This window comes from Scardinius erythrophthalmus (genome assembly GCF_964197995.2).
Source record: "Scardinius erythrophthalmus genome assembly, chromosome: 20".
NCBI classification, from domain to species: domain Eukaryota; kingdom Metazoa; phylum Chordata; class Actinopteri; order Cypriniformes; family Leuciscidae; genus Scardinius; species Scardinius erythrophthalmus.
The window spans coordinates 11,812,340-11,835,185 of record NC_138240.1 but is presented as its reverse complement, the minus strand read 5'-3'; the positions used below and the strand labels follow the sequence as shown (position 1 = coordinate 11,835,185).

Below are 22,846 nucleotides of genomic sequence, written 5' to 3'. Positions count from 1 at the left end.
CCAGGTTTCAGTTGGTCAATGGCGCAGTCTATTTCAGTTGCCTCAAAATAGCAACATGCCAACAATGCGCCTGAACACACCTCGTTTTCAGACCAGCATGCCCATGGGCGCACAAATGGGCACAAATACATTTGCTATTAAAACAACGTGGCGCAGGACGAAAAAAGGATAATTGCGTCGGGCTGAAACTAGCAAAAAACACTTGTGTCACGCTTGGTGCTGCATTGCGATAGGGCCCATTGTTTGCTAAGCTCAAACTTGGCGCTAACAAGGTCATGGGTTCAATTCCCAGGGAAAGAATAATAAAATGTTTACCTTGCAAATAGAAGTTGCTTTGTATAAAAGTGTATATTATTGTATATGTAAGACAGTCACAAACTAGCTAAGGTTGGTTTCATTTTTTTTTCATTAGTTATTACTTAGACTCGATGATCGTGATAGCTATCAACATCCCAAAAAAATGCAAAAGCCTTTGAAGAAATCTATCAGCATAACATGAGACTGAATGCTCTTTGCTGTCCTGTAGATTACCTGTTTGGAGAGCAGTCTATGGAAGAGCAGGAGATTCCCTGGGAAAGACGAAATAAGTTCAGGGAAGACTGGATTCCAGAAGCAATGCCTGAGCTGGTGGCCATTGTGAATGCAGAGCAAGAACTCATGGAGGGCACTGAAGACTTGCCAGCCATCTGGGTTACATCAGACAGACTTATGCCTTGTGCTCCATCCTCCATTCAAATAAGTGTTAGCAGCAGCTAGCATGAAAACAAGACTAAGCATTTTTCATCGGAATACTCACACTAGTGAGCTTAAATCTTTTTTTTCTCATGAAATTGTTTGGCACAGTTTTCTGTCCTAAAATGACATACTTCCTACTGAAAACATGAAGTTGGGATTTATATCTAATGAAAGATGAAAAAATTTGCTAAAAATGAATCAGCAGCATGTGGTATTAGGGGGCGGGCAATGATCATTGTAGAGAGAGTTTGACTGGACAAAAATCTGTCAAGTGCAGGATGAGTCATCAATATTTTGCTCTGTTTTCCCTGGAAGAGAAACACTGTCATTTTTAATGTTTATATATGCTCAAAGTGAAAATTTAAGAGGGCACTATTATATAGATGACCTCAAAGCAAATTAACTAAAAGTAAAACCTTTTCCATTTTTTTTTTTTTTTTTTATATTTGTGCAACATCAATTCTCAATAGACGTTCTTTAGCTATTATATCAGTTTAGTTATATTTTTACAGTCTATGGTTCAGACTGGCATGACTTCTGTTCAGTGCCAGCCTGGAAAGTAAATATTTTGCCTTTACAACATAACAGCATGTCACATTGTCAGTGGGAGATTATCTAACAATAATCATACACACTTACTCTGTGAGTGATATGATCTGTGATCTCTCTGATGAATTTTGTACTTTGGACACCAAGAATCCTTCACATATTTACAGAGGACTGAGAGGGACACAGCAGTGTGTGCAGACTGTAAATGAACCATGTTTCATCCACAGAATATTGTTGCTTTCATAATACTCTTGGTCTCCATTTGTCAAGCTCAAGCTGGTGAGTGATTTTTTTTCTTTCTTTGTTATAGTAAGAGCTCTTCAATGTACTAAAGTTTATTGTGATTTTGCTCACTAAATCTATTCAGTGTAAAACCACATTTGATTTAAAAGTTGTATAGGAAAAACCTTCACAGGGTGAAATACCTTATGGACAAAAAAAGCTTTAAGTGATACAATGTTACTCAGGTGGTCAACGGGCATCGTCAGGTACGTCTAAGGTCACATTACAGCCGTGGCTGGTGGGACTGGCAGCTGTTGTTGGGTTCCTCTTTATCGTCTTCATCCTCGTCATTGTGCAAAGGCTCTTTTTCAAGAAAGACAAGTGAGTAGTGACCTGAAATGGTCAGGAAAATATATACTGTACACGAGTCATGATGAAAAAAGCTACATAGATCATATAATACCTGATTCTTCTTTATTTGTAACTTTTGACAACACAATCAGTTTGGTTTCATTTAAAAGGAAATGCTTGATATTTATTTTAGAGGTTCAAAATGGCGATAATCTTCTGGTACAAATCATTTGGTTAGTTACTGAATAACATGGTGATGAGGAGTTTATGGTTTTTGGAATGATTTTATGACTGTGCACTTACTGTCAAGGCCACATTGTACAGCGTACATGTTGACTATTTGTATTGTGTAGAATGTATACACTCGTTTTCAAAAGTCTGGGGTCGGTAAGATTATTTTTTTGAAGAAATTAATACTTTTATTAAGCAAAGATGCATTCAATTGATCAAAAGTTACAGAAAAGACATGCTGTTCTTTTGAATTTTCTATTCATCAACAATTAAAAAAGTATTAAGTTTCCACAAAATCATTAAGCAGCACAACTGTTTTCAATATTGATAATAATAAGAAATGTTTTTTGAGCACCAAATCAGCATTAGAATGATTTCTCATGTGACACTGAAGACTAATTAGATAATGCAGAAAATGCAGCTTTGCATCACAGGAATGAATTACAGATTAAAATATATTAAAATAGAAAACTATTTCACAATATCACTGTTTTTACTGAATTTATGATCAAATAAATGCAGCATAATGAGCATAAGCTTTCTACGGTGAATACATGATTTTTAAATGATTAACTTAAACTCAGTTTACCACCTCATCCAGTTTCTGATGAGTTTTTTTAATGATCAAACTGTCTAGTCTCAGTGCAATGTGAGCACAAAAAGCATTTTATTATTGTGTATCTCCCCTTGCAGAGATGAGTTTGAGGAAAAAGAGGAAAAGCATCAATTTTACGACAACCTAGCGGCTGATTTGGAGGCAAATGAGGAGACCAAGCAGACCAATTTCTGAGAAGAACCAATGATCACAGTCCTGCGGCACAAAAGTCTTTCAATCTCTGGAAATCATGCCATAACACTGTGAAGAGTAATTCTTACATAATTATACATTATCTTATTATCATTTTAACTTGTACATTTTGTTTTTGTCTTCGTAAGAGTTGTTCCTTACATCATCCACTAGATGGAGCAGCCTTCACTTAATCACAGCTTTAACCTAAAGTTAAAACAAAAAGATTAGAATAAAGTGGTGCTCTCTCGTCTTGGGCATGTTCCCAATTTAAGTTTGATTAATATGGTGTAACTGTACCTGAAATACCTAAATTTGAAACATTCATTAGAGTAGTGAAACCATTGGAATAGAAGAGCAGATGCTCAGTGTGTCACATGGTGCACATAATGCTCCGATTAACTGGCTTTTGACTCGTGTGACAGTTCTGGGTTGGACATGTATATATGCTAAATGGACAAGGGTATGAGATCCATTACTCATTTTGAGTGGCAGTTTGGACATGTTAAATGCTTCCAGTGAAATGATGTAACACAGTTTTGCTTTTGGAACCATTTGCTCATCCCAGGGGATTATATGATGAAAATATCATTTGCAGGAAAAATGGCCAGGTGTTCAATTGTGTTAATGATGGGGGACCATTATACTTGTGTTTAAAGTATACCTTGGTCAGGCGTCACCAAAATGAACAATCTGTGATTAGAAGATGTGTTAATTATGATGCAATAAACTACCTAAAATAATAACACGCTTTTTATATGGTGATTTTTTATATTATGATTACATAATCTTCAGGTTAAAGGGGAACTCTTGCAATGAGTTTACACTAAAGGCTTATTTAATGTGAACTTGTGAATCATAGCATTTTAATTAGCTTTTAACTCTAAGCAGGCAGCTGACTGTTTCTCAAGGTTTCCCATCCATGGGAAACAGTTTAGCTGAAATCGTGCTGATGAGTGACAGTAACTAAGCCTACAGACAGCAGCAATAAGTAAAGCGTTAAACCAGAGCGAGAGAGAAAGACAGACCTCAGTTCAGTCTCCTCTTTAAAGTCTCTTTCTCATTTCACTGCTGCCTTGAAATTTTTATTTCGTTGTTTTTATTCTGGCTTCTGAGCGACGTCATCTTTGCTCCACGCATTACTCGGGAGCCGGTGACAGATGAATTATTCTTTCTTTTCTAGCATTCATTACTGCAAAGTTAAATGACAAAACCTCAAATAAAAACATTCTGGAAGCCAGAGGGTAAGAGATACTGATGAAACAACCTTCAGTGAATCAGTCGAGCTCTGCAGAACTGCTTTCAGTCGTTTTCTTTTTTCTTGAATCAATAAACCAAATTCAATGTACATTTGAAAGAGAGCTCTAATGCTCGCCAATGCTGCATTTATTTGATCAAAAATAGAGTAAAAAGAACAATATTGTAAAATATTTTTATTTAGTTTTCTATTTTAATATATTTTACTTGAATATATTTTACTATAAAGTAATATTATATAAATTTACAAGTTTTTGCATGCAATTTTTTAAGTAAATTTCACATATGGAATTAAGTAAACTCTACTTACCTTAAAGTTAAGTGAAAGTAACAAAGAAAAGAAGTAATTTTAACTTGCCTAGTAAAAGGTTGAGTAATATCTATTTAGTTGAAGTTTCCTTTGCAATACATTTTACTCAAACAATATAACATTGGATTAAACCACACTTAGAAACAAGTAATTAATACAATATATATTGTGAGAGACACCATATCTACATGTCAGTAGTTACAAATCATGTGAACGCAGAGACCTCAATACTTAGTAGACAATACACAATGACGGTAACATTTGATGGATCGTTTTTGTGTTTGAATGTGTCATTTTGAGTAGAAAATAAACTCCAAATGTCCTAAACTAATCCTAACAACAAAAGCAATGATAAAACAGTGTAAATACATCTGGAAAACTGTGAAAAATCAACCTCATTAATTATTCAAGGCCCAGTGCATGATGGGAACACCAGTATCACAAAAGTTGAGTAATTTTACTTAATTTTATAACGTTGATATTTACGTTTTAATTTCTACACGCTTGAATTGAGTACTAATGGACCTGAACTAACTTTTTCATGTAGAAATTAATTTTTTTTTTTCAGTAGTATTTACTTCACCACAAAATAATTTTTATCAGTGTATATGACCCTGTACATCAATGATTATTTTATTAGTTTTTTGTAAATGTATAAAGTATGTAATTATTGCTTACAAACAGACAATGGTGCAAGCAACACCAAGGTCATGGGTTTGATTCCCATGGAATGCATGAACTGATAAATAACTACATAGTGTGAATGCAAAGTAAGTTTCTTTGGATAAAAACATCTGCCATATGCAAAAAGGTTAAATATAATGTAATATATACAATGTAAAAAACTCTCACATACACTTGTGCCTGCGAGAAGCGGGGGTCACGTTCATACTGCATCGACACACTCTCAATCCCAGAAGTCTCTGTATAGCGGAGTGACCTGATTGTGATCGTGTTGCAGAGAAGGGAGTCCTCGGGGAGTTGCAGTCCTTTGTTAAGACATCTGGAGCCCATTACTGCCGCATGCTTTTACAAGGCCTTCCCATCGCGTACTGTAAATCGAGATATTAAATTCATAAGCACAGCTAGAGAGAAACTAAGGAGAGAGAAATCACTTTGAACCTTCAAGTCTAAATAGATATAATCAAAACAACCACAATTCCACCTTCTGCAGCTCTCAATGTGCAGAGCAAAGAATAGACCACCCTCAGCCTGTACCTGTAATATCAATGCATGTTATAAGCCCAGATACCATTTAAACACAATTTTTTTTTTAAATATTATATATAAATATTCAACATAAAATTTCTGTTTGAGTACTAATAGACTGAGTATTGATAATACATTTAAAATGAATACATTAATAATTCAAATGTTACCAGACATGATTTATTTTTATGGTATGCTTTTTAAAAGCAATATTCTGTAATGGAAAAGGATTTAATGAGTATGTGGACATATCCTGGACCTGGAGTGATTCTCACATTGATAAATGCAGTAGAACAACATAAAAGAATAAACGCAGTAGATAACCATATTAAATGAAAACATTTTAGAAAATTTCTGAGCCAAAGAAATTATAATCTATATACATATAATTCTATTGAGAGCAGAGCGCGCAACCGTAGTTCTCGGCAGCATGGACAGCGTCTGGGAGTTCATTAAAAGTCTATCGCAGCAAAGGTATTTCCAACATCTTGTTGTTGTTGTTTTTTACTTTTAAGCAAAAAACATAACAAACAAAAAAACGAAAAAGAAATTCACAGGGAATACTGAATCACGTCCAGACGAGCAAAAAGTTGCTGGCTGCAGTTCACTCAACGGCCACCGGTGTCACTAATAACAAGGGTTTCTGAATTCCCCATATAGCCCCTTTAAACTTTACTTTGCTATCAACTTCATAAAACTGAATCGCCCTGTGGTACCTATTAACATGTTTACAATGATAGCATGTTTACAGAAAAGCACATTTGTTTTCCTCTATATATGTTTATACCCCTAACCTCAACTTTACCATAGTTTAGACTAGAGGCTCTGTGTTGGTGCGCATGGCAGTGTTGGTGTCCTCATCGTTCGGCCAACACCAGCTCAGCCTGTAATTAAAATGTTTCTTTAGAGACTCGTGAATCAAGCTAGGTTTCCTCTTGCCTGAGAGCTGCAGTTCAGGCAACTCCCGAGGCCATGCTGTTTTCTTTGGAGTGGAGAATTGTAGTTTCAGACCGATCTGGGATAAGACTGCTGGCCCAGGCTTTGGGGAGTTGGGCTGTTAGCGACTCACTCTATGAGTAAAGGTCATAAAAAATAGTCACACCGGGCACCACATCAAGGCCCTTTCGCTCTCAGCCACTTGCTTTTGAAGCTTTATGATTGTAGTATGTTACATCATAGGCTGATATGCGACTGTCTTTATGAGTGAATCACTGATTCATTTACTCAACCAATTCACTGATTCATTCAGAACAAAACAATTGACTACTCTATTTATTATTGAGTCATGGATTCATTCACTCAGCTGAATCATTCAAAAACATTGCTTTGCATTTGTACTTAAAGGTGCTCTAAGCGATGCTGGGTGACGTCACTTCTTGTTGACGTTCAAAAAACGGAGGCTAGCTCCACCCTCCCTCCTCCTCATCCCGTCCCCTCCCCCTCCCTTCCGTGCTTCCTGAAACAGTCATGAACCATTTAGACAAACTGGATTTACCCACCTGTCCAGCAAAAACAGAGCCACCTGAATGTCGGATTGGACATGAGTTCTCATCACCTTTTGAACGCTTTTCCGATGTAAATTCGGGACTTCGCGTTCCTTCTCCTTTTCCCTATTCTTTGTTATTTGTTCATCGGAACGTCATCTCTTTGGTCATGTGTCGGCCATATCAGAATTTCTCAAGAATATACAATTTTAACGTTAGTCGTTGTTAGGACATCTCTCCTCTAGCTAACTTCCCTCTTCATGCTTCTCTCTCCTCCACTCCCCACACGCGCACTAACCCCCCAACCCCGAAATCATTCTTGTCGGTTATTGGCTGGAACACTGTTTGTTATGTTTCGTGGCCAAGGCTGGGCCAGTTTGTTTTTCTTGCAGATAGTGGAGCCTGGGCTGTCTATTTTTTACAGTGTGTTCATGTTTGCTGGATGTGACAAAAAATGTTTTGGCCTAAAAAACGCGTGGCATCGCTTAGAGCACCTTTAACTATTTTCTTTGGCGAGAAAAATACAAAGTGTCTAAAATATAAGTTACTCAGTACCGAGTTCTTGTTTATCGAACTGTTGTAGAAATATATATCACATACACACTGTATATGAGTCAGATGTCTATGAGTTTTAGAACAAAATCATACAGGGTTTGTAATTTGCCGTCCAAAAGCTAACGTTTCATTTAAATACTGAAGTTGAACAGGTACCTCTGGTTAGTGTCTGTTATGGAATTTGACCCCCATTCTGCAGTGAGCTCATGAGGGGCTCCTGGCGACGTTCACGTGAAGCTTTCAACAAGTGCTATTGCACTCGTTCACCCCCTTCATATGTTTAAAGAAAAAGGACCTTGTGCTGGCTCGGCCTATTTTGAACCATTAAAATGAAATAAAACTTGACTTCCTTTCCAGAGCTGAAATTATACTTTTCCAAAAGCGGCTCCAACAATCTTGTATCTGGGGTAAATGGATTGAGGGATGATTAGAGTCAGGTGTGTTACGCTCCTCAGCCAAGTTGAACTGAAAACAAACCTCTAACCGCAAGTGTTCAGTTCGCTCTTTCATTCTCTTTCTTCCAATTCTCCTGTTTTATGCAGCTCGTACTCACAGAATTAAAACTGTCATTTAAAATGTTTGGTGATCCAAAGTTTGTTCTGCCTTGAAATGAGTCATTCTCTGCCATTGAGTGTCGATTACAATGACAAAGTTTATTAAATAAGATTTGGCATGAAAAATATGCAAGTAGAGTATGCTGATGTGTGATTATGTCACGTTTGACTCTTATATTCAGTTAAATTCAGTACATAGAATACCCAAAATGTTACTCGCCACAAGACTCTTTTAATGCATCATTAGAGCGATATATAACATCTTTTCCTTTTCTGCCTCTGCAATTGTGATGGCAAAAGAGCTTCGGCTGAGCTAAAATTAGCTTTGTCCTCAGGCACAAGGCCTGTTTTCGCCTGGGTCCACGTTGAGGGATGATCTACAAATGAACAGCGAATAGGTATACATCCAACACACACAAAGCAATGATAACACACCTCCAAAACACACACCACTGATAATCAAGATCAATCTACACAAACATTCAAAACTTGCCGAGAAACTTTAGCAGACTTCGCGTCTAACCGGTTAGAAAAGAAAAACACAAAGTCACCTCATTTCTGAGTTGTAGCATAGCTTTGTTTATTTTTTATTTAATTTTTATTTTTTTTATTTTTTTGCATAGGGAAACATACTCACTTCCAGTACTGTATTCATGAGCGATTTTTTTTTTGCGAACAGCGATGGCTGAATACAATGTTATAATGAAATATTGTTAAAGCTGTAATTTCCCCCTCACACCAGTTCAAAAACACATGGCAAATTTAGTTTGTTGTGCATGAGAAAAACAAAAACATTTTCTCATTGGTTTCAGAACCGACATACCGACTTTTGCTGATAGATTACAATTTAGCGAGGTTCTTGGAGAAACAAAGACAAATAACAAAAATCCCCCGATGCTTTCCAAAAGAACATGGATGCATGTCATCATGCCAGTTGTGAATGTGTCTGAACTAAATGTCCACATGCCCCTTCCTGGTGTGAAGTGTGTTTATCTGTGCAGCAAGCAAGCATTTAATGAGTAACTACTATGGTAATATTTGTAAAGAATAATGTGATTAAAAAAAAGAGGAAGGAAAAACTAACAAAAACCTTGAAATTTAACACTGCATTAGAATGCTCTCTGAAAAACATTTCAACCTTCGTCCTTTCAACTCAAAGCGTCCAAAGATAGAGAAAACAGCATGCTTAAAAACAAACAAAACAACAACAACAATAGAAATATTTAGAGAAATTAAACCATAATTCATCGAACAGAATAAAACAAAAACGATTGTTCTAATGGGGGAGAGGGCACCCTGAAATATTGATGCGTGATTGTTTTGGGGGTCTCAAAAATTCAGGAGTAGGCGGTACGTCAGGGTGTTTTTGGCAATTCATTTGTAAATGACTTATCAAAATATTGCATAAATTGCAAAGCCCACAAATGGCTTTTCTCCCCTATGAACAGAGACATGACTAATAGGTATTCTTCACCCCGTTTGAGCCATTTTAACCTCAGGGCCAGATTTAGGAAAGCCCTTAGCGCACGCTAACATTCTTAGCGTCGTCAGACTATACCAACCTTTAGTTAAGGTCAATATGTTGCAGCACTCGGAGGTTGTGTTATTGAGAGGCTTTGGCAAATCTGGCCCCTTGGTTGGACAACAGCGTACAAAAAGCGTTTGATAAACAAAAGCTGTATCCAATCCAGGCCAACACTGCAGAGATGATGTCAGCAATACAGCGAAAACCCACATGACAGCTCACGGTTTACAAAGAACACATGGGTGAGGAAAAGAAACCAGAGAAAAACGATACATGACAGGCACTGCATGTTACAATTGTGTTTTTAACCCATTTCGCCATTTCTACCAATGTATATGCCTTAGATTTGAATTGCTGGTTTGCTAGGAGTGAAAAAGGGAGCGTAGAAATAACTAGGATGGGTCTTCATTCATATTTATCTGCTATAGAACTGTACACCAGAAACTCAGATTAAAGCCCTCCATCACCCCCACAGCTCAATCAGCAACACGAGTATCTGAAACAACGTTTGAGAAGTTTGAATTACATACTTTAAATGGGAAAATGTCAGTATAATCAATGACCTCACATGTCTGAACAAATGTACTCTTGGGAGTGACAGTTTTAGACCTGGGCAAAGAAGAATTTTATAATGCTGCATTCATGTCATGTCAGAATTACAGCAATAATATATATTATTTACAATACATGTACTACAGTTCAAAAGTTTGGGCTTGGTAAGTTTTTGACGTAAGTCTCTTTTAAATGCGACAAATACAGTAAAAACTGCTTTCGGTTTAATATAGTTTAAAATGTCATTTATTTATGTGATGGTAAAGCAGAATTTTCATTCAATCAACTACATTTTTTTTGTGGAAGCTGTGATAAAAAAATCTGGATTTTTTGATGAATAGAAAAGCATTTATTTGAAATGTAAATCTTTTGTAAAATCATAAATGTTTTTACTGTCACTTTTGATCAGTTTAATGCATCTTTACGGAATAAATGTATTCACTTCTTAAAGAAAATTCTTACTGACCCCAAACTTTTGAACAAGTGTGTGAACAATATAACTTTTGTTCTATCTATCTATATATATATATATTGAAAGAGCAAAAAGAGGTGGGTTAATGTAGTGATTAAGTATATTGTGAACATTTCATATTGAAATCTCATTATGCTAATTCTGACCAGATGTAAACGCAGCATTAGTTTCACTATTCTACCGGGTACAATAATAGTAGGTTTAACCTAGCTTGGATGGCTTTACACACATTGAAACTGTCCGTAATATTAGCAAGACGTTTCAGCACAAAGATTTCAGTAAAGCCAGGATTAGTTGCATAGATGCTGTACAATTTCCAAAAACCTTTAGTGTATTACTACTAGTCTGATTTCAAATGAAGCAGCTTGATCGAGCTGTTATTACGGGATCCAAACCAGTGCAGTGCACATCATCCGTTTCAGATTCACCAGTCGCTGCCAGTATCAATCATGTCACGTATCAATTCATCAGCTGACAAGAACTATGACATGCATCCTGCCAAGTGTCACGACACTGAAAATGGAAGGAAGGAAAGAGTAGAAACTGCATTCCAGTGCCTCAGCCCTGAAGAGGATGCCCAGCCCTTACTGAGAGGAGACAAAACAAAGATCTGACCACATGTTCACGTTTCTATCGAACTCAACCGTGCAAAGCTCATGGTATTGCAAGGTTTACATTACGCAAACCGCAAAAGGAAACGATAAGAGCGAAACACTCTTGCATGTCTAATTCTCTCACGTATGCCTGAGTAGGGTCTCCTCACATCCTGTTTATGGCCGTGGGTGAACAGGGAAATTGGACTGGGGAAATTTACATTCTATTCAGCATAATTACATGTGTCAATGACTAATTAAAGTGCCCGTCCCTCGGAATTAAACAATCTCTTCAGCGACGCACATTCCAGGCATGAGTAGGTTGATCTTACAAAAACAGGGGAAGATCACACAGCGTAAACCCACATCCAACAGCTCTATGCTGAATCCAGGAAGGCACTCAGAAGAGTGAGGTCTAAAATCCTGCTAGTTATGCATGCTCCATAAAACTATCAATGGGCTGAAGTAAGCCATGCCACTGATTGTCCACAGGTGATTTAAGAAACTACACTGCAAAAAAGAAAAAAGAAAATCTGTATTGTTATATTTTTTTTCAAGTAAAAAGGCCTAAATTTTTACAATACATTTATACTGTACACAACTATTCAAAAGTTGAAGGTCAGTAACATTTTTTTTGTGTGTTTTTGAAAGAAGTATCTTATGCTCACCATGGCCGCATTTATTGAAAAATTTAAACATATTCCTATGATGGCAAAGCTGAATTTTCAGCATCATTACTCCAGTTTAGAAATCATTCTAATATACTGATTTGGTGCTCAAGCAACATTTTTTATTATCAATGTTGCAGCTTAATAGTTTTGTGGAAACTGCAATACTTTTGTCAGGATTCTGTGATTTTTTGAAACATTTTTCACTTTTGATCAATTTAATGCATCCTTGCTGAATACTTAATTCAAGATATTTTCTCTTAATATTTTATAGTCTTGATTCTCATGTAAATGTATTTTGTTTTAAGGATGTTTCGATTTTTAACGGGAAAATGCAAAGTACTGATTTCAAAAATGATTGTTGCAGCATCTTAAACGGGTTATTTTTTCATTTTCACACATAAATGACAACAGCTAAATAAAAGGGTGCCATTCAAGCAGCTTCATCTCTCTATCTTTCTTTCATTCTCATTTTAATCTGTATTCATCACGGTACGTTATCAAGGCTGAGAAATATCCCCAGAAAAGCAAACCTTAAAAAGAAGTATTATTATTATTAATACCAGAATATCTAGTGCAACCTTCCAAGTAGAAGTACAGTAAAATGTGTTTAAAGATCTTGAAGCTTGCATGACAGAAGAGAAAAAATAAGTGCAGAGGTTTAAAATAAGTCTTGAATATAACAAAAAAAGGCAATGGAACCAGCATAAACCTCTCAAAGCTCAGTGAAGCTGTTGGCTCGGTTTAAAATGACGACAAGTGATGCTGAATTTACTAAAGTTCGTATTTTGAGATCAACTGTGTGAAAGGTATGTGCTAATGGCGCTGACATTATATTCTCAACAGCAGATCCTTTAGAAGGAGCTTTCAAAATTTTTGTGTGGCTTGACCACAAGCTTATGACTACTAAATCCAAACAAACAAACAAAAACATATTTTCTCTTACAAAAAGACATTTTTAATATACATTTCGCCTTTTTCCTCATTCTACTGGAAATATGGTAAGCATTTATACACAAGATAACTGTGTTCAAAATGTAACATTTCAACAACAAGCATAAAAATGATAATCATCGCTCTATAAAAAGGATTTCGAAATCAAACAGTAAGATAATGTTTTTTTTTAAATGCATCAGCTCTAATGCATTATTCACGTCATAGAAAGTTCAATCATCACCTGTGGCCACTTTAAAAAGCACACACTGGGGTAACAACCTGCTCTTGAAGTGTTTCGATCTCTCGGCCGTGTGTAGCCAATGTTAGCAAATACAAAAAGCAAACGAAGAAGACTCGTGCACACAGAGCTCACTACAGAGCCGCTGTGCTGGCGAAACCACCTTCAGACCCCTGTTCTACTGAGCCCATCATCGCACCCTGGCCTGAGGGTTGACAGCTTTAGAAAGGTGAAAATGGAGCAGTGCAAATCTTCACGGGACAGGTGGCGGGCCATGCGAGTCTGTACCGGAGAGACGCCGTGAGAGCTTCAGCTCTTTCAAATCTAAAAAGTTTGCCGTTTTTGCTTCAATACGGTTTATAATAAACAAAAAACAGCATGAAATAATTCGCTTCGAGGCAGACCCCTGTCCCATCGCCTGTCCTGTTAAACACAAGAAAAATTGCTTGCTTAATGAAGCTAGCACTTCTGCAAAGGTTTGGATCATGGTAAAGATGGAATGCCGTTTGGCTTCAGCACTCCGATTCGGCCAGGGTGGACAACGGGGGACTCACAAATCATCCACGATCAAGATCTTACCACAGGCATCATGTAAACAAAATCTCTCGTTCTTTCTCATCCGACTTATACTTTTAAATAGCTACCAGCAAATCGTATTAGCTACCAGCGTTGCAATATCCATTGCAGAAACAATACTGTACACTGCATCACAAACTACAACATGGCCTCTCCTGACCCAGCTCCAGAAATACACAATATCTTCTCCTCCGCAATATACTCCCCTGACACTACATGCTACAAATTATAAATTATCTCCTACCATCTAATTTTATAAAAAGAAGAAGAAGAAGCATCCTGGTGTATTAATTCATTTTCTAAGAAGACACAAAGTCAGCAGTTCTTGTGTCTGTATGTTGATTTGGACAAATACATTTCAGCTACTCTCTATGAATGCGTTCTACAATCAACAAATGGACATGTACAAGGGACTCGATTGGTAAAACAACTTAATCACTAATTAAAGAAATCATCAAACATTACATATTCTATTGCAGTCAGTGTTGTGAGCCCTCAAAAAGTGGTTAAATGGACAGTTCACATTTTGTCATTAGTTAATCGCCCTCATGTTTTTCTAAACCTTTTGACTTCATTTCTTTTTTTCTGTGGAGCTGAAAAAAGTTTTTTTTTTTTATGCACATTGAAAGTCAATGGGGTCCAAATCAACATTAGTTTCCCTCTGACTCTGAGCATTTTCAAAATATCTTGTTTTGTGTTCCATTGAAAAATGAAAAAGTCATAAAACTACATGAGGGCGAATAAATAATGACTACATTTTCCTTTTGTGGTGAACTGTCCCTTTAACAAATGCGTAGGTTTTCAGAAATAATGAAATGTAAATTTGACCCTTGACAAAAAGCAAAAATCATGCAGTGGGGATGTAAAGTCTTGTTGATTGCAATATAATTTGCTAAGTGCTTAGTTGTAGAATTTAAAACTAACCAAAACTAGTTAATGGGTTTATAGAGGATGGCCATCTAGTTTTAATCTCTGGCCTCTCCTCTTCACATCCATAATGGGTACAAACTCATTTAAATACATGACATACAATCTAAACAATTTAAGAGAAGTCTAACATGAAAGGGAATCAAAATATCAGCTCAGAGCTGATATGGAGAGAGCTGGTACCGCATCTTTCACAGATTTTGTTACTTTCTCATTATATGAAAAGTAGAGTGAAATAATGGTAACAAAATAATGCAATGAAGATTTCATGCCAACTACGGTGCTTTTAAAAGAGGAAGAAGGTAAAAAAAAAAAAGCTTCTTTCACCCATCCAAAACTACAGCTATCAGGTAACCTGTTAGTCTTAATCTGATTATGACAGGCAATCAAACATGCAGCATTTTTTTTCCTTGATGACACTGGTTACATAAAATAAAAAAAATCGAAAAACAAAATCAACTCCTTTGAAATTACGCATTATCGTTCTTAACTAAAGGCAAGGCACATAATATGTTTATAAAATATCGTGCAAAGTAGAAGAGGGATCATAGGATAAAAGTCAAAACCAATGTGGTACAAAGGTAAAATCCATCTGTGTCATTGGCTCTTTGCTCAAGGGGGGTCATTAAGGAGAAGTCGGGGAGCATTTAGCTTTAGAGCTAATACTAAGATTATCTGCCATGCACCCATGTCAGCGATACGGTGGTCGTTTGAGCTTAATTCTCATGATTTTTCTTTTGAAAGCACCATGCACAGTTATATATATATAACTCATATATAGAGATTTCCATATAATTTTCATATCTGCACCATTAAAACAAGTCATGTTGTATGTATTCTGGGTCTATGGTCAACTCAACAGAATGTGTATGCAAAGCCATTATAAAAGGTTAGCAAAAGCAACCAGAGTGTGTGGATATTATTTCATATCGGTGTGTGTATTTGTAAGGGTACCTAGTTAATCTCTGATATGTGTTGATCTTGTCATGTTCCAGCAGAATATAAGGGTGTGTGTGTGTGTGTGTGTGTGTGTGTGTGTGTGTGTGTGTGTGTGTGTGTGTGTGTGTGTGTGTGTGTTTTGTTCAGCCATCTGCGTTTCCTGTGGCTAAGCGTTAGCCCATGCAGCTGATGAGGGGCTTGGGGGCTTGCTAGGCCGTTTAAAATATCTCTCTGGGCATAAAAACAACCCCTTGAACTTCTACAACAACAACCCACAGTAGATGAAGCAAAACATCCAAGTCTTTAAAAAAAGAGGAAGAATTGAAATGAAAATCTAGCAATGTCTCAGGCACTTTTCATGGCTTCTTGATTTGGGTTCGGTAGCGTTGTAGATTAAGCCCTGATGTTATTTCATTAGTACAAATCAACACATCTCAGAGTGCAGAATAACCCATTTCTGAGGCAACCAGCCAGAGACATGCTGGTCGTAGGCGTCCACCTCCCAATGAACTCTGGGAGCTTAGCCACTGACTGACCTCCTCTTTGTATTGTCGTCGTTGGGCATTACAGCCCGTCTCACGTCAAACATCCAAATCATTGACATTCCTACGGATTAAAGTGTATAATATGCTTCAAAATAAAAACAGTCATAGTTTTTTGAAATAGAAACATGGGGGAAAAATATAGCCTGTTTTGTTTTCTTCTTAAACTATGGGAATTGTATAAAAGTAATCACATAAACATGGAGACATTTACATAGAAAATGAAGGATTGTTCTGATCAGCTTTTTAGCTTCTGGGAAACCAACCCTCATCTACCGTGAGATCAGAACATGACAAAAATAACAGACTCGCAGCATTCCGTATGATTAGGCCGAACAGGAATTTGCAAAAGAGGAAAATTAAAAATTCAAAGTAGTGCAATGCCTGTAATTTCCAATGAATTTAAACAAATTACACATAGAGAAAAAACTTCTATCCTCTACACCCAATACTGTCTAAGTAATGACAGAACTATATTTCAACTCCCTTTGTCACTATGTGGAAAAATCCACGTATCTACATGAATCAAAAACCCCCTAATCTGTGAACTCACAGAGATGAATAAGGGACTACCAATGTTTATGACAAGCACAAACACACAGACGCACGCACACACACACACTTACAGCGGGTCCAGGGAAGTTGAGGGGCTTTCATATTGCGAAGAGAGGAAGGTGCTAATTCACCCCTGCTATTCCCTGGCTCATCCTATGAAGGCTGTATTACAGCTCACACACACCTCGTATAGCCTTTAACAGTACACGCCATTGCCTCTATATAGGTGTGTTTGCATGTAAGTGTGTGTGCATGTGTGTATACACGCTGACTGTGATGTATAATGTCACTGAGGTACCACTAATATTCCTCCGATGTACAAAAAACATGACGGGCTTCCACCAAAAAGTGGACTCCGTTACAAACAGTGGAGAATGTAATTTAGAAAACATCACCCTCTGAACGAAACCAAGGACGCAGAAACATGATTGTCAATAAACTGGATGAAAAGTAGCCTTTTTGTTTCTTTTTCCACAATGCTGTGTGAACGGAAGCATCAATCTTTTTGTTTCCTTTTCCATGTCGTGTTGCCTTTGCGCACTTAAAAAAAGAATAAAAACAGACCGTGCTCACCTCCAAACCTGTGGCGAAATGCTAGCGGAAAAACCCCTTCCTTGAGGTTTCTCGTCCCTGTTCGTTAAGAAAATAAAGGATACTTATTTTGCATATAGGAGGAAGCAGCACCTGTAGCAGAAGGAGGGGGTTGAGGAGAGGCATTCCAAGAGGCAGGGAGTCAGGGTGGGCCTTTTCGACACGTCCATCAATGTACGCCATAGTTCGGGCTGCCCTCCCAGAAAAAACATCCTCCTCTTTTGTCTTCTTTTCTTCCGTTCCATCTATGGCAATTCTCTCACGCTCTTCTCCATTTCCATTGTCTTTTTTCAAAAAAAGTGTATTGAAGCATCTTTATACTGTACGTTGTTATGCATATATAAATATGTGTGCACATATATCTATACACACATATTGTGTATATATATATATGTGTGTGTGTGTGTCTGTGTGTGTGTGTGTGTGTATATATATACAAATACTGCATATATATCTGATTTTCCCTCTTGCATCTCGTTCACAACTTTTTTTCTTGTAAATTCCACAAAAAAATGGATTTTTCAGATCCATGTCTGTGCCTCCTCAGGTTCGTCTGTGTGTGTGATAATCAGTTCCCCAGATACCAGGACTGCAAGGGAGAGAGAAAGAGAGAGAATCAAAATGACTAAGACATCTGTACAAGCACAAGTAACACAATAGGAGGAGTGCTATGGGATATCCACCTAAATCAGATAAAAACTCATCTGAACGTGACCGCAGTGAAGTTGAGATGGATCCATTTCATCAAAACTGAATGCACACTGGGATTTACATGGGTTTCTATGGGCAGGGACATTTGGCTCTCTTAAAAATCATACCAGTTGATTTAATTTTTCTACTAAAAATGTCCAAAACAGGACAAACATTAATTAGAGGAGAATTCTGGCATTTTTGGCACTTTTCTGAAACCTCAAACATTTTCACCACAAAGTCATTTCCATCACATCTCAAACAATGCATTTTTGTGAAATTACACATTTTTCATGAACACATTTCATGTATCCAAATGCTTGATAACATTATTTGATTAGAAATGATACACAATAAAAGTATTCTGTTCATGAGTGATATGTACACTACTGTTCAAAAGACTGGGGTCAGTAAATTGATCAAAAATGACAGCGAAGAATTGTTACATGCCTTTCTATTTCAAATAATTGCCGTTCCTTTAGACATTATGTTCATCAAAGAATTCTGATAAAATATATTACTGTTTACACAAAAATATTAAGCAGCACAATCAAGGGTGTAGATTTGGTTTGAACATTGGGGGGGTTGAAGTTTGGGTCTGCATATTTTTCATGTGATCACGGTATAAATATCGGGGGGGTTGTAATGCATAGATTTAAATATTGGGGGGGTTATCTCCCCCCCAACCCCCCCACAAACTACGCCCCTGAGCACAATTAACATTGATAATAGTAAGAAATGTTTCTTGATAAGCAAATCAGCATATTAGAATCATTTCTAGCAGATCATGTGACACTGAAGACTGGAGTAATGGTTATGAAAATTCAGATTTGCCATCACAGTAACAGTAGTTTTGATTACAAAAAACAAACCCAGGGACAAGTGCCAGTAGCTTAAGAAACATACACATATACCCTGCTAGAATGTGAGGTGTGTGTGTGTGTGTGTTTAGGTTTTGAAGGTGGTGGTGGTGACAGTGACAGTAGGTGGTACATGCTTCCTGTCCGTAAGGACCTAAATAATGCAAAGCACCTTACTCTGCCATTCAAAGCAGAACCTAATGAGAACAAATCAGTGTCTTTTTTGATAATGTGCAGAAAACACTTAGCCTGGGACCAGAACTGAGGAACCTATTAAAACTAATACAGAGAAAAAAGCTATGATTTTGGGAAAGAGAGAGAGAAAAAGCGCTCAGCAGGATCCCACCCAAACCTTTTAAAAGCATAACAGGATTTTGGCTTTCATTCACAGACCGCTGAAGCCTTTTTAAAATTTGACAAGGTTTAAAAACAGAAGGAAGGAGTTCATGCCGTAAGCCCCTGTCTCAATATTTTCCACTAAGGTTTAAGTAATTTCACAGCAGTCCAACAGACGTCTTTAACTACCCCCAAATGTATTGATTTAATAATGCTAAAAAAGGAAAATGTGTTCCTATTCCCTGCTGAAAAGTTTGTATACATCAGACTGATGGCTTGATTCTTGTACAACACCAAACCACAGACTAATGACTCCCTAAATCCACAATGCAGTGCCCAGATAATAGCGTACAACCATGAGAATTTAAGTTAAAATAGTTTGACACATTTATGTATTAAAAACAGCAGTGGCGCCAAGGAGTTTTGGCAGCTCTTGCTCATTGATTAATGAAAAGGGCAGTATCACAATCTATGGACCACATGTACGACCAGGAATCTAAAACTTTAATTATATAGTAATAATAAAAAAAATTACGTACTTTGAGTACCTTTTCTGGGTACTCAAAGCGCTTTACATGGAAGGGGAAATCTCCTCAACCACCACCAATGTGAAGTATCCACCTGGATAATGCGACGACAGCCATATTGCACCAGAACGCCCACCACACCCCAGCTTACTGGTGGAGAGGAGACAGAGTGATCAAACCAATCAGTATATGGGGATGATTAGGAGGCCTGGCCATAATGATGGACAGAGGCCAATGGGCAAATTTGGCCAGGATGCCAGGGTTACACCCCTACTCGTTTCGAAAGAAAGACATTTTTTGTGACCACAGAGAGTCAGGACCTCGATTTAACGTCTCATCCGAAGAACGGTGCTCTTTGACAGTATAGTGTCCCCGTCACTCTACTGGGGCGTTAGGACCCCCACAGACCACAGGGTGAGCACCCCCTGCTGGCCTCACTAACACCTCTTCCAGCAGCAACCTAGTTTTCCCAGGAGGTCTCCCATCCAGGTACTAACCAGGCTCAGCCCTGCTTAGCTTCAGTAGGCAACCAGTCTTGGGCTACAGGGTGATTTGGCTGCTGGCATCAATATCTTTTAATCAAATCAGTTTATTTTTACTTCTGTTTGCTAGCTAGCTGAGAATCATTTGATACTGCTAATGAAACTGGAGCTAAGGTTAACCTTACACAACCCTTGACACTTAAGCATATTTTAGAACCTATTGCCAAGAAGAGAAATATGTTTATAATGACAGCTGACACTGCTGGGAAATGCAAAGATGCTGCTTTCTGAGTGATTACCATAGTGTATTGGCATGCAGTTTTCCCAAATCATATTTCGTGTTGATTACTGGATCAAATCCGAGCCCATGAGAGTGGGCAGTGTGGGGATTGTACGTGTTTTCGTGCTTCGTGACTTCGACAGCACAATTACAGCCACTCCTTTGTCAAAATTCATTTCACCCTAAACCAAAAGGCTAAATGTTACCCTTGAATACTCGAGAGGAAAAACTGAATGTATAAATATATTCTGAAGTAACACACACACATACATATATATATATATATATCTATATCCCAGAGCTCTGGATATCATCTTGGCTTTGCGTTGAAGTGACAACATGCCATTTTACTATATTGAAAATGTCTCTTGATGAAATAAATTCACAATTCTCTTTCTCTAGAGTGGCAAGTTGAGATTTAATATGTTTCCAGTATATGTTATGGAAACTCAATCTTTTCTTCGGGAGAAAATGTGCCGCAACATATGCCTCTCTTCTTGGTTGTGATATTTTAGCAGATATAATCTCTTGTCTCACCTCAAAAACCGATGGCCTGCTTAGTATTTACGCTTAAATATGATAAAAACAGATTAAGAGAATATGTGTAGTTTCTGCTGTTATTTGTTTGAATAATGTGGTGAAGGCCGACAGGAACGGGCCAGGAAATGTGGAGTGATTATCAAATTCATCTATCCAAATGTTGATACTTGCAAACCAATGCAAAACCACTAGTGAAGCTGACTAAAGACGTTAAAATAAGCTGATATTTTATATTACCCACCAGTACCATGAAATGACATTCTATTTGCTTTCTTTGTGGACATTTTCAGTGGTCATTATCTTGGTAAGCTGAATCAGATCAAACAAATGAAGGCTGATTAGAAGAAAAATAAACAAATGGGTTAAAGGAAGGATGGCATTAATTAAAAACTATAAAAAGTATCTAAATGATATTAAAATAACACTTGATTAGCTAAACTGTGAGCATACCATACAGCCACAGCTTCTGTTATATTTATAACAATTTGACAAATATTCAGATAATATTTAGACACTCTAAAATCACACACACACACACACACACACACACACACACACACACACACACACACACACACACACACACACACACACACACACACACACACACACACACACACACACACACACACACACACACACACACACACACACACACACGTACTATTCCTACTATTACGTACTAAATACTATTCCAAGTATAAAATCTGGAGTGTAACCATTCCAGCTTTGTCTCATCACATGGGTTTGAGTCGACCATTCCAGGCCATTCTTCTTTTTACCAGCTGCCTGATATTTTCATTTTGCACTAGGGCACATCCAAAGCTGAAACTTTCTCACTGAAACAGTCTGTCTTGAGAACACAGCAACCAGTAGAGCCCAGGCTAACAGTGGTTAGGCGTTCACTCCAAACAAAATATTTAGTTCCCTATAAAAGCTACAGGCTTTGTCTTGGTGACAGGTGGTTTAGGTTATGAAAATATAAAGCTGAGACGAGGGCGGGTTCACAGTCCAAGTAGGGGGACATATTAGACCACAAGGGCCTAACAAATGACAGTCTCTCCCTTTAATTACAATGCTTTGGGAGAGCTTGGAGGTGAGGCTGAAATACAAGCTCCTCTAAAAACAAAGATTGTTAGTAAAGTACCCTTTTCATCAGAGAAAGGAAAACAACAGAAATCCATTAAACTCTGAGTTTAATACAAACACAGATCGAGAGAGTAAAGATGAGGGAAGAAAGAAAAAATCTAATAGGAAAAAAACAGGTATATTAAAAAATGCGTTTCATGTGGTAATAAAAAAATTATTTACCTGGATGTTGTATTTAAATTCAGGGTTATTGTAGGTAATTTAAACTGTTTTTTTTTTATTTTTATTTTTTTACTCGAAATAAAATAATATATATATATATATATATATATATATATATATATATATATATATATATATATATATATATATATATATATATATATATATAAAAAAAAAAAAATTCAGCTAGTTGTAAAGGCAACATTTCTCTTTTCATTCAGCTTATACTAAAATATATACTAAAATAACTAAAACTGAAAAAATATACTAAAATAACTAAAACTGAAAAAATAAATAAAAACACATATATAGATAAATAAAAAAAACTATCACAGTATTTAAATGATACTAAAATAACACTGATTCATGACGTAAACAATAGTGTTTAATATTAATTATTATAATAATCATTTAAGTAATTTTAATGGTTAAATCAGGTAGAAATCCTCATGACTTCACTTT

General features: G+C 37.0%; 2 protein-coding genes across 5 annotated transcripts in view; one reads left to right on the top strand and one right to left on the bottom strand.

Moving 5' to 3' along the window:
• Nucleotides 1-1,496: 1,496 nt before the first annotated feature.
• smim24 (small integral membrane protein 24) lies at nucleotides 1,497-3,611 on the top strand (the record flags this gene model as incomplete). The annotated part of the gene is made up of 3 exons (XM_081349874.1): nucleotides 1,497-1,563; nucleotides 1,752-1,887; nucleotides 2,782-3,611. The coding sequence occupies 3 exons, from the start codon at nucleotides 1,497-1,499 to the stop codon at nucleotides 2,876-2,878; spliced, it is 300 nt and encodes a 99-aa protein (XP_081206000.1). The 3' UTR covers nucleotides 2,879-3,611.
• A 14,173-nt stretch (nucleotides 3,612-17,784) lies between these two features.
• Nucleotides 17,785-22,846, bottom strand: part of nfic (nuclear factor I/C) — a 91,251-nt gene continuing 86,189 nt past the window's right edge. For all 4 annotated transcript variants that reach the window (XM_081349236.1, XM_081349237.1, XM_081349234.1 and 1 more), the window contains one exon: nucleotides 17,785-17,947. In XM_081349236.1, the coding sequence (XP_081205362.1) occupies nucleotides 17,927-17,947 (21 nt within the window). In that variant the 3' untranslated portion in view covers nucleotides 17,785-17,926. The remainder of the gene's footprint in view (nucleotides 17,948-22,846) is intronic.